Source organism: Belonocnema kinseyi, chromosome 4, assembly GCF_010883055.1.
Source record: "Belonocnema kinseyi isolate 2016_QV_RU_SX_M_011 chromosome 4, B_treatae_v1, whole genome shotgun sequence".
Classification (NCBI taxonomy): Eukaryota; Metazoa; Arthropoda; class Insecta; order Hymenoptera; family Cynipidae; genus Belonocnema; species Belonocnema kinseyi.
This window is the reverse complement of record NC_046660.1, coordinates 30561980-30579925: the sequence shown is the minus strand read 5'-3', so window position 1 is coordinate 30579925 and position 17946 is coordinate 30561980. Positions and strand designations below refer to the sequence as shown.

The 17946-nt window shown below is 33.0% G+C and overlaps 1 protein-coding gene across 1 annotated transcript in view; it reads left to right on the top strand.

Annotated features, from left to right (window-relative positions):
• Nucleotides 1–17001, top strand: part of LOC117170531 (arylphorin subunit alpha-like) — an 18856-nt gene extending 1855 nt beyond the window's left edge. Inside the window, exons 2-6 of the mRNA XM_033357324.1 lie at nt 14139–14469; nt 14543–14967; nt 15081–15397; nt 15499–15854; nt 15982–17001. Coding sequence (XP_033213215.1) covers nt 14139–14469; nt 14543–14967; nt 15081–15397; nt 15499–15854; nt 15982–16424 — 1872 coding nt within the window. The 3' untranslated portion in view covers nt 16425–17001. The remainder of the gene's footprint in view (nt 1–14138; nt 14470–14542; nt 14968–15080; nt 15398–15498; nt 15855–15981) is intronic.
• The last annotated feature ends 945 nt before the right edge of the window (nt 17002–17946 follow it).

Genomic DNA, 17946 nt, shown 5'->3' with positions numbered 1-17946 from the left:
AATTTTTGTTTAATTCTTATTTTATAATGAGCATGCGAAGCCTCTTCAAATATAAGACACACTAAACATTGTATATTGCAAGGTTATACTTTTGGCGACCTCAGAGGCGGAACGACAGACAAATAATAAATGGTAATTAAGAAATTATAGATTTGACAATCATTTACACGCTATGAAGATAAACAAAATTAGCAATCTGTTTTAAAAATTTTGTTGAAAATTTTTTAATATTTTTATATTCGTTTCCCCCTTTATTTTCTGAGCAGAAGACGCAAGATAAAAAAATTCCAAATCATAAATATTGAACGTGATAGACGGGAAGGCAGATAATTACAAATGGCATTTGTTTTTAAATTCTGCCTGAATAACTTATGGATTTTGTATTACCAACTTACCGTTTCTTTTCAATGATAAGACACAACGAAAAGCAACAAAATGATCAATTTCTACATTCAGAAACGGAAAGGCCGATATTTAAACATGCCAATTTAGAAATAATCTGAGATATGGAAGGCTGATAATTAAAACTGCTAGTCTGTTTTGTGTTTTTTCCTCTTAAACTATTTATTGTTTTTATAGTCCTCCCTTCAAAATCAGATGTAAAAAAAGCTCAAAAATAACAGGTTATAAATATGGACACCTGGGAGACCGAGGGACAATTAAGAATTTTTAATATTAATGACGGAATGATGCGGCAGGTAGACATTTAAAATAAGATTAAAATGATCACTCTATTTTTGCAATTATAAATTTGTGAACTCGAAATACGGAGAGGCATACCATTCAGAATAACATTCAGAAGATTCTACGTTGAAAAACCTCAGACACTATAAAAAGCAATTATTGCAAAGTTATGATATGCAATCCCGAGATACGAAAAAAGAGAACCAAGTAAAAGTATAACGTTTTAAATCTGAACGTGAACTACGGAATTCTAAGAAAAACAAAACTATGTAGTTAAACATTTTTTAAACATAAGATACAAAAAAAACCATACACAAAAAAGAGCAGTGAGATGGCAATGGCCAATGATAATAATAATAGAAAAAATGTTGGAGTTAACAAATTTGAGAAAAAGCAGTTGTCCTTTTTTTAACCTTAAATCTATTGTGCAGTTATTTTTAAATATTTCTCTGAACTTGTTTGTTTCGAAATTTATTTTGACTTTTTATGACCATAATCAGGTACCATAATCACATTATCATTTCCAAACACTCTACTTTGAATAGCTCTAAGTACCTGAAAATAAATGATGAAAATTACATATTTTTTGCTTCTGACAGTGTTTTTTGTATTTTCAATGAGCAAAAAGTTGCATTTTTAATGTTCACAAAATTATTTTGTTTTTGGAAAAATACAAAAGACTTTACGATAATCGAGGCAACCGCACCCCTTTTTTTGCATCAGGGCTTACGGACTGTGTTAATTAGGCTGAGTACGAGAGAAGGTCGTTTTGCGCTACAAAACTATAGGAGTTATATTAAGTGTTACTGGGCGGTGTAGGAAGTATAGTCACGCTACCCCCTCCCATTTGAAAACTCAAAGTCAAAATCATATCACCTTGAAGATCTTTTAATGCACTCATATGTGCCATAAAGAAAAAATTTTGCGCCACATTGATAACCGAGTTACTATATCAGCGGTCAAAATGGGAGGGTGGCTGGCTTCATTGTACTAAACTAATGACATTTTGTTCCAATTAATTATAGCTATCTGTCATAAGCTTATATTACACATCACTGTTGAAAATTTAACATTTGCATTACACTGCCCCCCCCCCAACATGATATCTTTGTTAATTAGCTAGCGCAACATTTTAAAGTGATAGCGCATTTTAGATCATGACAGATAGCTATGATGAATTTATAAAAATGTTATTAGTTTTAAAATATGACGTCAGCCCCCACCCATATTTTGATCGCTGATATCTCAGTTATCAATGCAGCTCAAAATTTGTTCCTGATAGCGCATATGAGCTCATTTGAAGATCCTCAAGGTCATGCTATTTAAACTTTAATTTTTTAAAGGGGGGAGGTAGAGGGAAGCTAGCCCACCCCCGGGCGTAACACCTGATATAACTCCTACATTTTTGCGGCGCAAAATTTGTTATCGGTGGCGCATTTGAGTGCATTTTGAATTCGGTTGAATTATGTTTTGTGGCTCATTTTCCGGTGGTAGGGGGTCACTTTCTTTACAAATGTAGACTCCGAAAATGCGAATTTATTATTTTCCTCAACCTCATGTTTTCTGGTATGTTGATGAAATATTAATAGCGATACACTGTGAAACATTTTTGTTGTTGTAAATATCCAATTTTGTAATTGTACCAAAACATGTAAAATAACTGCGTTCAAAATAGTGAACTTCCAACTAGAAAAGTAAAAAACATCACTTTCAATATAGTGGTTAGACAAAATTTTGGGAATTCACGTCTCTGAAAATAGGTAATAATGTTACTCAATTATTTCCTACTTTCAAAAAGGTACTTTCCCAAAAGTTTGTAAAATTAGTACATTTAATGTGGCGTTTTTTACTTTTCAACTTTAGAAGTTCACTATTTTGAGCGCAGTTGTTTTGTAGGTTTCGGTACGATTACAAAAACGCAGTGGATATTTACAAAAAAATTTTGTACAGTGTACCTACAAAGTATTTGGACAATTTTTTGGCAATTTTTAAATAGCAAATTGCAATTTGAACACGAGGTTGAGGAAAAGAATTCAATCGAGTTTTTGGATGTCACCAATTGAGCTGCCGAATCGAAGAAGGGCACATAAACTTATTTCCCCGGGAGTGGAGAGGCCCCTGGAAGTTTTCAAAAGCATTTTCGTATTTTAATTTTTAAAGACTATAACTAGATCTAGAATTTCATTGCGCATCTTTTTTCTTTCAGGCAAAAAGTTGTAGCTTTTTATTTTTCTAATTAAAGCCAAAAAACTGGCTTTTCTGGAAAAATCAATTTTAATTCGTTTTTAACTTTATCTCTTGCTCAGTCAGTCAATTTTCAGGATTTTTCAATAAAATTTCCAGAGAATGTAGCTCAAAATGTCCTTTGACTGATAAAGTAAAAGGACCTTAGAAAATTTCTTTACGAAAAATTAAAAAAAATTTTTTTCTTGTGCGTGGCGCTTATCGGACTTCTCTAACTTCCAGCGTTTTGTTTATCGAGCGTAAAACTTTCATTATGTTGAATAGAATGGTTCTATTTTTATGACAAACTGTACAAAAGTAAAACAAAACATAAACATCTAATAGTTTAAATTCGCCAGATTCTTTAATTCTGCGAATTTTTCAATGCTTCAAATTCGTTGAATTGTAAACAATGAAATATCGACAAAGTGCACTTGTTTTTCATTCCTGTTGTAATGGAGCGTTAGTATTTTTTGTCTTCTGAAAGAGAAATGTCACTGGATTTTTAATTTTTTAACAAAAGTGTTGTGATTTGATGTCAGAGCAAACGAATCCTAGATGTAGTAGTAGAAGAATGGTAGAAATGAAGTAGTAGAAATGAAAGTAGTAGAAGAATGTAGTAGTAGAAGAAGAAGTAGACATGAAGAACAGTGGGAGGAAAATTTGCGAAAAACTAAGAGAAACAAGGTATACATTTTATATTCTAAAAAAATTCAATAAAAAAATATGTCATCAAAATAATAGCGGTAATTTTTTCACTGCAAATATCTATTCATAAATGTGAGATATTTTACTCTGAATTTAAATCAGTAAAATTTTATTGAAAATCAATGACAATCAGTGAGCGAACGAGTTCTCACTATTTTATCAGCGAAATGTCCTTTATTTCTTCTAGGGTAAAGAATATATATCTGTTTCAAATAAAATCTAGAATGCGAAAGTTTTTGAGCCTGTTAAAATCTGCTGTAAACGTCTGAAGTGTCATGAAAAAATTGGAGTCTCAGAACAGAATACATTTCATTAGAATTTTTGGCAATTAGCTGATTACGACAGTGCTAAAAAACAAAGGTTAATAAAGTGGAATTTTAAATTTCCTCATGAGAAAAAAAATATTCCTGTTTGTTAGCAGTTGCTCTGCGAATTGCTTGGCGTAGGAATCAAAAGATTAAGGGTTTTACAAGAGAAAATTTTAAATAAATAAAATGTAAGCGATACTAGAGGTGAACACACTAATCGGAATGTAAAATTAAATGCCAATATGAAAGACCTAATCAAAATTCACTGTTATAGTATTAGACATCGCGAATATCACTATAAAAGAGAAGGAACTGCTTTAAAATACTTTGAAAATCCGCAATTGTATTTAAGTACTTTATATAACCTATTTCTTGATTACTATCAAAACGTCACACAAAAGGAAGACATTTCTTTAAGCGAATCTTGCCACGCTAAATATTTTAACTATAACTTGCCTTTTTCGTTTAAGCTTCCCCGAACCGATGTATGTAACGTGTGCTAGGAAAGTGAACGAAAAAATGTCGAATCTCCGAATATTACTGAGCACAAAAAAAGCGATAGATTATTTGAGGTTTAAAAAAGAACTTTCATTAGAAAAAAACGTTCTATGTTGCGAGTTCGATTACGCGCAAAATTTACCATTACCAAAGATTCCCGTCAATGATCAGTTTTATAAAAGATTATTATGTCTTTTACTGTTTAATGTCCATGTACGCAATACAGATAAAAGTTACATGCTTACATACCTCGAAGGGCTCGCAAAGAAGGGTGCGAATACGGTTTGTAGCTTTCCATATCATACAGTAAAAGAAGAATTTAATTCAGAACGTCACTCTAAAATAATACTTTTCTCGGATGCTGTCTCTGGACAAAACCGTAATTATACCATGTTTACATTATTAGTTCTATTATCAATAGACCTAAATGTAGAAATTTTACACATTTTCTGTGAATTTTCAGAGATTATATGATTTTGTTAGATTTTTCTCAAAAAGGGAACCATTCTATTGTACATAATATTAAATTAATAAATTATTTCACATTATGCACTATTATATATTCATGCATAATACATTGATACTACCTGATTACTTGATTAGTTTTTACTTTTAGCGCCGGTGAACTGCATTATGAATCGGATCTGAGACTCTCGCTACAGCCCACGCGTGAGTCGCCTAGCCGCTATTGACTTAAGACGTTAATAATTTCTGGAATATCAATTCGATTAGGCTAAAATTTTCCAGAAAACTTCTTTGTACTGTTGCTAACAACTTTCTCGCTGAAAGTTTTTCGTTGCATAAAATTCGCTCGAAAAACGAAACGCTAGAAGTTAGAGAAGTCCGATAAGCGCCACGCCTTAGAAATAAATTAACAACATTTTTTTTTCAATGATTTTTAAAATTCTTTTTGCTCTATCAGTCTAAGGACATTTCGAATTACATTCCCTGTAAATTTTATTGAAAAATCATAAAAACTGACTGACTGAGCACAAATTGAAGTGAAAAACGAATTAAAATAGATTTTTCCAGAAAAGCCAGTTTTTTGGCTTTAATTGGAAAAATAAAAAAGCTACAACTTTTTTCCTACGGGGAAAAAGATGCAAAATGAAATTCTACATCTATGTATAGTCTTTAAAAATTGAAATTCAAAAATGTTTTTGAAAACTTTCAGGGAGCTCCCCACTCCCGGCGAAATAAGTTTATGTGCCCTTCTTCGATCCGGCAGCTTATTTGTAGGAAAAATGACACAGTGAAAACCAACTGGTTTTAGAAACCTGCCTGGCAGGGCAGATATCTACATTTTCATACCCATCAAGGAATTACGCACAAAAAATGTGTTGTCTATGATTTGGTTGACAGAGCAATGAATTAACCTGCCAGAACTTTCGATTGAGGAAATTTAAAGAAAGTTAGAGAAGTTTTAATCGCAATTTTCATCACAGGACACTCACCCCCTACAACGGGAAAATGAGCTGCAAAACATAGTTAAATAAGCAGATAGTAGTCAACCCCCTACCAAATATACATATAGCCCCGCCTGATGTGGAGGGGTTATCACAACCAATTATGGGAATGCTTAAACCGTACATTATAAATACGTCATTCACTAATCCTTTTGATTTATCGCGATTTGTTACTAAAAACAAAGAGGGTTTGTTACTAAAAACTAAGAAATAGGCCAATACCTCAAAAAAATTTTAATTCTAATAACTTTATACTTATACTTGGTTTTTTTATATCTCAGTTTTGCATACCATAACTTTGCAATCTTTACTTTTTATGGTGTCTTATGCTCAAAGAGGAGAGGGAGATTGACAACAAAAAGAACCAAAAAGCGTAGAAAAAAATTCAAGAACAGTTTGCTATTATTGTATATCTGTCTTCCCTATCTCGGGTTTTCAAACGTAGAATCTCTTAAATATCATTATTAATGGTGTGACTCTTCGTGTCTCAAGTTTACAAATTAATAATTCCAAAAAGAGAGCGAACATTTTTATATTATTTTAAATACCTGCCTTCCGTATCACACGGTCATTGAAATTAAAAATTCTTAATAGCCCTGCGACCTCCCAGGTTTCCGATTTTATAATCTGTAATTTCTTGTTTCCTTTTGTGCTTAGTGCTTAAGGTGGAGGGGATATAAAAACATTGAATATTTAAGGGTGAAGAAAACTCAAAAACAGATTGTGTTTTAATTATCTGCCTTCCCTGTCTCAGATTGTAATTCTAAATTACCATATTTTAATATCGTCGCTTCTGTCTCTCAAGTTCTAAATTCATAACTTTGTGCTGTCCCTTGTGTATCATCCTCAAGAAGAGAAAGGAGAGCAAATACACAAAATTCTCGCTTTTAGTCACCCCGTTCTGCCTTCCTAGAACTGCTAGTTCACCTGACTGAAAGCGAGTGTTATATTTCTTAGAATATTTCTGAAAAAATTTTAAAACAGACTGCTTATTTGAATTATCTACCATTCGTATCAGGGCTTTTCAAATTTACATTTTTTTAATTAACATTTTTTATTTTTCTGACTTTCCGTCTCTATGGCAGGCAATACGAAAACTTTAAAAAGTTTAATTAAAACTCAACAGCAGATTGCCATTCTTTATGTGCCTGCTTTTCTGTTTATAACTCTGTAGTTTCGCTCTTTTGATAGTATATTTTTTAAACCAGCATAAAATTTAAAGAAACAAATTGTGCAACAAAATTGCACGAGAACTTCTATATTATTTATCCGTCTTTTTTTATACTACCAGGATTCGAAATGTTTCAAGTCCTTTTAGGCGTCCTCTTCAGGGAAATTTTAATAGGAAACTAATAGGCAATATTTATATGTTAAGCTCATATTGATTAAAAAACAGAATTTAGTTTGAAGTTAATTACTATTGAATTGCATTTTTATGTTTAATACTTCCGAGAATAGATTGTATCTTTGTAGAAACGAAAAAATGAAAAAAATGTAATAAAAATCTCAAGAAAACAATCTTGAGAATTTATTTGACAGTTAATCGATATGAAATATTTGATTATCAAAATCAAGAAAGCCTTAATTTTATCTATAATAAAAACTTTTATTTTATTTTTTCCAGAAATCCAGTAAAAGATGTAATTTCTTTTTTTTTTAATGACCCTTAATCGCACTAAACAAAATTTTCAATTTTTCTTCTTCTGAATATATCCACTGATTTTAAAACACGGCTTTCGGGAATAATTTATAAGAAAGTCTTATTTTTTATTTTCAAGCAAAAATCGAAAACATTTATTTTTAACCATTGTCTTTAGAAACCTTAAAGATTATATTTATAAATAATAAAGTGAAATTTCAAATTTATTAAAATGTAATATAATTGTATTTTTGTACATAGAGTATACTTATTTGATGGCTCTTATTAATGTAGTCAAAGAATCTTCCTTAGACTACCATTATTGCAGGTGTCAAGCGTGATGCTTTCATATATGGAAAGTGTTTGATTAATGTGATTAAGTCATACATATAATTACCCTCTGGCACCCAAGTTCGCTCTTTTAATATTTGGCAATAATTGTATTTTGCGCTTCATCCTTCATGATCAACCTGTAGTACCTCCACTTATCACCAATTTCGCCACGTATTTTAAAGCATCCAATGAAGAAACAGCATTGCCTCTACTGTTTCCGTCGTCTGTGTGCTAGGTCTGGTTACGTCATTATTTCGCTTCGTGCCAATCGAGCCACGTCGCTAGGGTTTTTTTTTTCGTGAATAAAGTTTAAAGAAGTTATTCGATGGGGAGAAAAAGGACATATTCTAGCAGTGATAACACTTCTTCGACGGACGTGGAAGAATATCGGCTGCGGAGACGTTTAAAAAAGCTAAAACGCAAAAGAAAGAGGAGAGAGAAAAGGGATCGTGAACACCGACGGTATGAGGATAAACCATCCGAGCCGAATTTCACAGACAGTCAAGGTAGGTGCGATTCATTGAATTTGGATCTTTCTAAACAGGCGTTTGGAGAATGTAGAAGTGGGTGTTGACTTGAACTTTCAAGCCGCGTTGCAGGCCACGCTTTGGAGGCTCTAACCTGAAAGCATTTAGTATAAGCAGCGTTGCTAAGTAACGCCTTGAAGGCTCTAGCCTGGAACCCATTTACCGTGAGTAGCGTTGCCAAGTCACGCTTTGCAGGCTCTAACCTGGAAGTGTTGAATTAAAAGCGACATAATGAAGTCAAACTTCAGAGGCTCTAACCTCATAGCAGTTCTGACACAAAGATTCTGGAGGCTCTAACCTCCAAATGCGTGAGAGGCTCTAACTTAAAAAACGCTTGAGAGGCTCTAGCCTCATGACAAACCAACGGGCTCTATCCTGTGCCTACGTAAGTAAATAATGACGGGAGTCACATTGCACATGGCTCTTACCCAAATTCATTAAGAGGGACTCTTACCTCTAAGGGTTTTTGTCATATTGGTTTACAAATATTGCAGGCTCTAACCTACAATTATCAAAGGGTTTAACCTATAAACGTGGTTGTTCTGCGTCCACCAGACACTAATGTGGAAGAAAAATTTTCTGCAACATTTTTTCCTTTCTAGGTGATAACAGTAACTTATCTGATTCACACCTCTCAAATGAAATTAAAGAGAATGTTCAAGAAGTGGGACAGTCCGTTCCAAAAGAAAATCATCTGGATAAGGAAGTTCTTCATTTATTAGGAAATAGAGTCTGCGAGGATAGAAAATTAGATACGGCTATACATCCTGACATCGCTATCCGCTGGGAGGATATTTTAAAACAAGGTCTACCTACTGAGGAAAAAACGAATATTTTGAAAACATATCTTCCTCTAGGAGATGTAAGCAGACTCCTTGCGGATCTCCAACACGATGAATCCATCATTCGAAGGAATTTATTGTTGGCAAACATCATCGACAACTCTTTCAAGGACACTCTTCAAGCAACAACAATTGGGGAATTTTTATTCGGGAATAATTTGCAAGAAGTTCTAAAGACAGCAAAAATAATGGAAACTTCATGCAAAGAATTGAAAAGTGAAAATCGCAGATTATCAGGCAATCAACCAAAAAACTCGAAAGTCCCGCCCCGTTCACGAGCGGGAACGTCGGGCGGACAGAAACAGGGTCAACGATATCCCAAGAATTATCAGGGACCGAGGAAAAACCAGCACTTCACCCCTCGATGTCCAAACAACCCTCACTCGAATCAACACCCGAAGAGGAGACAGGAACCGCTCCATACCCTCCGATAATACAACAAGTAAGTAAGATCGCAGGTAGACTCGAACATTTCTTAGGGAGATGGAGAAAACTTACGTCGGACCCCATAATATTATCTTGGATAAAGGGGTACCAAATCCCGTTTATGAATTCACCCATTCAAAATACATCTCCAAATGAAAGAGATTGGTCGCGTGAAGAGATACCTCAGATTTCGCTATTAATTGCAACTTTATTGCAAAAAGGAGCGATTGTTGAATGCCAGCCTGTCGAAGGCCATTTCGTTTCGAATATATTTTAAGACAAAAACCGGATGGAACGTTTAGATTAATTATTAATCTTGAATCAGTCAATAAGTTCATTTCAACGAACCACTTCAAACTCGAAGATAGCAGAACAGTGACAAAAATTATAAGTCCTGATTGTTTTATGGCTACCTTGGATTTTCAAGACGCCTATTATCTAGTTTCAGTCCACAAATCACATAAAAAATTCTTACGATTTATCTTTGAAGGGAAAACATATGAATTTACTTGTTTACCGTTCGGGCTGTGTACAGCATCTTATGTCTTTACCAAAATAGTCAAACCCGTTGTTTCATACTTTCGACAAATAGGTTTTTTATCCGTTGTTTACTTAGATGATTTGTTACTGCTAGGGAATTCTTATGCGGAATGCACCAAGAATATAACGATAACAATATCAAAGTTACAAGAACTAGGCTTTATAATTAATATAAAAAAGAGTCAGTTGAGTCCAGCCCAGACTTGTAGGTACTTGGGTTTCGACTACAATTCTCAAAAAATGAAAGTTGAATTACCGAAAGCAAACGAGAATATAATGAAATCGATAATTGAAAAAATTAGCCTTAATAAAAACATGCGTATCAGGGACTTTGCTAGATTAGTAGGGACGTTAGTGTCTTGTTGTCCGGCAGTAAATTACGGGTGAGCATATACCAAAGCTTCTAAAAGAAAAAAAATTCTAGCATTGTCAAATAATAATGACAACTACAACGCAAAATTAACTATAACAAAATCAGTGATAGAAGAATTGCATTGGTGTAAAAGTGTAGGAGTACTATCTCATAACTCAATCAGGCGATTCGAATTTCAACTTGAAATTTTTTCAGATGCTTCCCTTTCAGGGTGAGGAGCGTGCTGTAAGGGAAAAAAAATAAATGGACATTGGAAACAGAATGAAAAGTCAAAACATATAAATCAACTAGAATTCCTAGCAGCTTTCTTCGGTTTGAAGTGTTTCGCAGAAAAACACCGAGAGTGTCAAGTACTACTTCACATCGATAACACTACGGCTATCTCTTATGTGAATAGAATGGGGGGAGTTAAATACGAAAATTTGAATAAAGTACCAAGGACTATATGGAAATGGTGTGAAGAAAGAGGAATTTGGATTTATGCAACGTACATCTCGTCAGCTATGAACAAAACAGCTGACACAGAGTCTCGTCGCTTAAAACCAAATACTGAAGTTGAGCTATCAAAACAGACATTTGAAAAAATAATTACAGTACTTGGCCAGCCAGAAATAGATCTCTTCGCGAGTAGGGAAAATTCAAAATGCAAAAGATATGTGTCGTGAAAGAAAGATCCGGACGCCGTAGCAGTAGACGCGTTCACTGTTCCGTGGAAAAACGTATTTTTCTACGCATTTCCTCCTTATGCAATAATCCTAAAAGTTTTACAAAAGATTCAGAGTGAAAATGCTTCGGGCATCGTAGTGGTGCTAGACTGGCCATCACAGCCTTGGTACCCCTTATTCAAAGCCATGCTTGACTCAAAACTTGTAAAAATAAAAGGGAAAAATAATGTTTTTGTCCCTGACATAAAGCAAGATCCATTTTGGGCGAAAGTTACTCTGGTGGCCGGAGTCTTGTCAGGAGAGCATTCGAGTTAGGGGGAATACCACAAGCGTCGATGGAAATCAGCATCGCATCTTCAACAGAATCATCATTCAAACAATACGAGTCTTGTTTTAAGAAATGGTGGAATTCCTGCGCAGAAAATAACTTGAACCCATATTTAGGTGCTGTCCCAGATGTTTTGATTTTTTTAACACAATTATTTGATAAAGGAGCATCACACAGCTCAATCAACGGCTATAGATCAGCTATATCGTTACTTGTAGGGCCCGAAAGGGCAAAAGATTCTAGAATGATACGGTTATTCAGGGGAATTTCTAATTTACAACCATCAAAGCCAAAATACGAGTCAACCTGGGATCCAAAAATTGTATTCACACATTTTGCGTCTTTATCTTTAAATGAGGAACTTTCTATGCAAAGATTAGTAAAGAAGCTTATATGTCTGCTTGCGCTAGTTACAGGTCATCAAATGCAAACTTTTGCATTAATAAAAATTGATAATATTAGACAAATTGAAGATGGTTTCGAAATTAAAATACCAGACCGTGTAAAAACATCGAGACCTAATAGAAAACAGCCGTGTTTAGTTTTGCCATACTTTCGTCAAGAAGAAAAAGTTTGCGTGGCTTCTATATTGTGCGTTTATTTAGAAAAAACGAGAGTAATGCGTGAAGGAAACAGAACACTCTTCATTTCGACTAAAAAGCCACACAAAGCTCTGACGACACAGACCTTAAGTCGTTGGGTCAAAGATTCCTAAAAAGACAGCGGAATAGACACGGAAGTCTTTTCAGCTCATTCAACGCGACATGCATCAACTTCAGCGGCCAGTAGAAATGGCCTAGATCTTGACACAGTGCGTAAAACAGCAGGCTGGACAGAAAACTCTAAAGTTTTTGCAAAATCTTACAATTTAGAATTAACTACAGATAAAAGTGCCTTTGCTAAACCCGTATTACATCAATAATCAAATAAACTTTATAAATTTTGTTAATGTTTAAAGATACATACATATAATAAAGAATTGGTCAATATGAAACATGCTTGGAACCATCTCTTTATTGAACGCCGAAATATATGCTTTGAACATCTACAGGTTGATCATGAAGGAAGAAGCGCGAAATACAATTATGGGATTAAACGAACTTACCTGTAAGTGCAGGTCTATCCTAATTGTATGAGAAGCTTCTTCCGAAATGATCACTCCCACCCTTAAAATTCCCAATTCGAGAAAAATTCTCAAAACCCAAACAGAATTTCGGCGTAGCTTTAAAATAATGACGTAACCAGACCTAGCACACAGACGACGGGAACAGTAGGGGCAATGCTGTTTCTTCATTAGATGCTTTAAAATACGTGGCGAAATTGGTAATAAGTGGAGGTACTACAGGTTGATCATTTCGGAAGAAGCGTCTCATACAATTAGGATAGAACTTCACTTACAGGTAAGTTCGTTTAATCCCATAATTAGATATGACATGCATTAAATATAAATGTTGAAAAATTTTTATTAAATTTTAGTTATACTGAACAAAAATGCATTTTATACACAAAAAAGTTAACGTACAAAAATCTGTTTTAGAGAAAAAAAGTCAAATACACAAGAACTATAACAATAAACAATAAATGTTGTTTCCAACAACTGTGAGAAAATCATGTTTTTCATTTTATCATAAAAACTGACAATGGTTGAGGAAAAATGATCTATTCTATTTCCGGTTATTTCTGAATTTATACTGGTAAAATTACTAAAAGAATGGGCAAATTTGTAAAATGTTGAAGGGTTTTCTTATTTCATAACTATTCTAGAAAATTTGTATACCCAATAGCCAGGTGAAAGTGAAAGTTTAAATTCTCCCTAATTGAAGCATATGCATTCAAAAACGAGTTGGACGTCTTTAAACATTTGAAAAAGTTCACGGAAGCTCCTTGAAGGTTCTAGAATGAAACGCAGTTTTCCAATTTCGAACTATGAATTTGTTTTGCGAAATAATACTGTAGGAATATTTCGGGATTTAATGAGAGTAGCTACCGTACAAAAAGTATTAGAAAAAAAGTGCCCATTTCGCAAAAATGGGGATATCAGAAGAAATATATATATATATTGATAGAATTTAAAAAAATTGTTCCAAATTTTATTTACATTAAAATTTTAATCTTTCTTCAATATTTCACATTTAAAACAAATTTATTTTGAAATCATCAAGGTTTTATTTCGACGCATCGATATCTTTCATAAATAGCCCGATATATCGAAATGTTAAGCTTAAATATTTCGGGCTGAACAGTTTTATTGTTGGAATTGAATTTTCAGTTCTAATTTTTAATTTGAAAAAAAATTTAGAGAAAAAATTTGAGATGATAAATATCGTAGAATGGTAACTGCAGTAGACATAACGAAACAATGTATGCTTCCCCTTGACTGTCATATGGACACAATTCTTTTCTAATTATGAAAAATCCGTCATCAATCTTGCACTGCAAACTAAAACGATCAAACTTTTAAAAAAACTAAAATCATGTATAAGAACAATATGAACCATTATTATTTTGTAAAAGAAAGAAATTTTCTTTGCTTTCTTTTGCAACAATACTCTAATTTACGTAATAATTGTGTTTACAGACAGTGGTTGAGGATTTCCTTGATCGGTATGAACAAGGCCTTCTTCGACCGGATATGTTATATTCTGCATACAACGAGGCTCAACTCGATAATATGCTAGCTCTCTACAACGTATTATACTACGCTAAAGACTTTTCAACATTCTATAAGACAGCCAGCTGGGCACGTCTTCATGTCAACAATCTCATGTTTTTTGATGCTCTTCTAACAGCTATAATTTACCGACGAGATACAAAATATAGCACGTTTCCGATGCCATACGAAATTTATCCTAAATTATTTTTTGACTCTAAGATCATCCAGGATGCCCAACGGAAACAAATAGCAACAGGTACATTTTTTGTCCATTCTATGAAATTATTTAAATATCCTCCTTCAAAACATTGTTTGATTTGAATTTGTAGGCACTAATCACGACATCAACAAAAATTTCGTCCTGATACACTCAAATGACACTGATGCGTGTTCCTTGGAGAAGAAATCTAACTCTGAATACAAGTTGTCATACTATTTTGAAGATATTGGCTTAAACACCTTCTATTTCTACTTTCGTATTTCTAATCCCTTCTGGATGTCAGCAAACAGCTACAACCTATCGAAAATAGTAGATTTAAAAATTCGAGGAGAATACTTCTTTTTTGTAAACCAAAAATTGATGGCTCACTACCACCTTGAACGTTTGTCCAACCGGATGAGTGAACTAAAACAATTAAACTGGAATACAAATTTTCCTGGATTTTACTCAAATCTGAGCTTTCCGAACGGTGTCCCATTGCCTCAACGCAATGAATCCTTCCCTCTGCCTATGTCTAAGATGTCAAACCTACAGGTTAGTTAAAATTACGTTAATTAATATTATTGTGTATATCATCAGAATTCTATCTATTTCAATTTTATTATTTTAATTTACTTACGCCTGGATCTACTGAAAAATTCTTGCAGAAAATATCCGAGATTGAATCGCGACTGACTGAAGCAATTGACTCTGGATATTTTGTTGACAAAGGTGGCAACAAGATTAGTATCTTCGATCATGATGGTATAACGAATCTTGGTACAATCCTCGAAGGAAACAAGGATTCACTCAATCTTGAGTACTATGGATCTTATGATCAACTTCTTAGAAACATGTTTGATCACATCAGCGTCAAGAGTGATAAGGTTTCGTACGTTCCAAGTGCTCTTCAATTTTTTGTCACCAGCATGAGGGATCCATTGTTTTATCGAATCACAGACATGGTTATGAAAATGTTTTGGAGGTTCGTGTACCCAATACAAAAACGAAGTAGACTATTGAAACTTTCTGTGCATATCTATTTACCAATGCTTCTCTTTCTTCTTCTTTTTCTTACAAAAACAGATTCAAGGAACGCCAACCACTTTATAGATATGAAGACCTTTCTTATGCAGGTGTACACATTAAATCAGTTGATGCTGACAGTATTTTAACATACTTCGAACCCTTCGATGTCACTATCAATAATGCTCTATATGTAAGAAGTCTTAAAGATGGACTTTCCTTTAACATTAAAACCAGGAATTATCGTTTGAACCACCAACCTTGGAATATAACCTTGACTGTTAACAGTAATAAACATACAAGAGCATCAATTCGGGTCTTTCTTTGTCCAGTCGATGAAAATCAAGATTTGTACGCTTTTGTTCGTAAAAACTACATGAAATACGTGGTGCAAATAGACAAGTGGACGGAGCGTTGTAAGTACTGTTTAATGTTAACTAGAAATCAATTTTAAACAAATATTTGTAAATAATTATAATATATCACTCGGCTTCCTTTCGATGGTTGATACAATGCATATAAGCAATTTTGTTTTTTCAACAGTGCAACCTGGTACCAACATCATCGTACGGAATAGTCGAAATGCGATGTTTACGCAAAACTTTAAAGAATCTGCAGAGTCTTACCTGGAATTCTACAAGAAGCTCCATAAAGCTGGAGAAAAAAAGAAAACACTTGTCTTTGATCCACCTCACTATGGTTTCCCTAACAATCTGGTAATTCCGAAAGGTAGGCCCGAGGGTATACGATATAAAGTAATAGTTTTTCTTCATAGTTTCGAAGCGCTGAGGACACACGAAATTCCGCTTTTTGGTGAACATGCATATGATGGAAAAGCTCTTGGTTTTCCACTTGATAGACCAGTGGAACCATGGATATTTGACCTTCCTAATGCTTTTGTCACTGATACAATGATTTATCACAAAGATGATACTGTTACTAACTGCTCTCCAAAAATGAATTTTAAATTCGAAAATGATATTTAGAAACATAACCTCTAACAACGACGTTTGGTGTAATAGATTATGCGATGGTGCTTTAGAAGTATAGAAAATACTATAAGGAGCTCAATTTTTTTTATTCTGATGATAGATTAAATAAGCTGTAGAACAAAATATTATTGTATATAGTATATTAAGGTGTAAAATTAACAAGCTTTAAGCGTGTTTTAAATAGGCATCGATATTTCTTTTTTGAAGCCTTATCTCTAAAATATTAAATCCACTTTTCAAATATTATCCTTTTTAAAGCAATATAGAGTATATCTGCGAATCTCAAATACAAAAAATGTTGAATATTGTCAAAAAAAATTTTAATTTATAACAGGTGAATTACACCAAATTGTACATGCTCTTTTATTTATCATTACTAAGCCAAGCGTTTTAAAATTTAGAAACTTTACCCAATTTTGCTCTTGTATCATTAGAAAAATGCATTAATCGATGGAAATGTCTTAACGGCATGGGACTTAAGGTACTCAGTTTTTCGGTTTTCACAAAAAATGTATCATTGTAGTAAATATATTTTATTAAGGTAATAAATAGAAGAAAATATGGATCTAAATTATTGGCTTTTATTTTATTTAAAGTTTTAGTTTATTTTGATAATTTAGTAATTTAATTATTTATATTATTTGTATTAATCATGTTTTTCTCAATAACAAACTTAAAATAAAAATAATATAAAAAAATGAAAAACCATTTGTTGGTATAACTATTGGCTTGAAGCAAATATAATTATTAAAATACAGCATAGAAAGCAGTTGATTTAAAATAATTTAACTCAATTAAAAATGTGGTGTTTAAGAGAATACTCTCGTCTCTGATAAAACATAATCAGTATTAATTTTCTTAAACCATTTAAAAACTTAAATTTTATTATTTGGTATTATGTATTTTAAAAAAATCCTTATCAGTCATACTTGCTAATTGAATTACGGACAGAAATAACTCTTATTTGAATAAGCTTGTTAAATGTAAATTTGTATATTACAACTGTAAAATTTGTATCATCGTTGATAATTTGAAAGTTTCATTTACTGCTGATAAGACAAACATTTATTTTGAAAAATGCGACCAATTTATTTCTTAAAGATATTTTGTTTTGAAATTATTTTATTCACATCAAGTACTCGTATAGAGAGAATACATGTGTTCATATATTTATAATTATTTTATATTATGTATCGCAGTAAGCAGACAAATGTTTCCAAATACGGCTATTTTTAATAATAAGTTAACCATTTCACACAAAAGTCCCCTCTTCATGAAGAATTACCATTCACAAACTGAGAGTCGTAAAATATGTTATCAAAGGACTACGCTGTCTAACTATATTGTGCGGGCTTATATCGCGGGTGTTATTCTGAACTATTTAAAATAAAACGTTATTATTTCTGAAATTTGAATTATTTAAGTGTGACGAGATTAAGTTACATTAAGTCTAAAAATTAAGGAAAATGTTACATTAATTGCTGCTTAAGAATTTAGAATCAATGATCTGAATTTT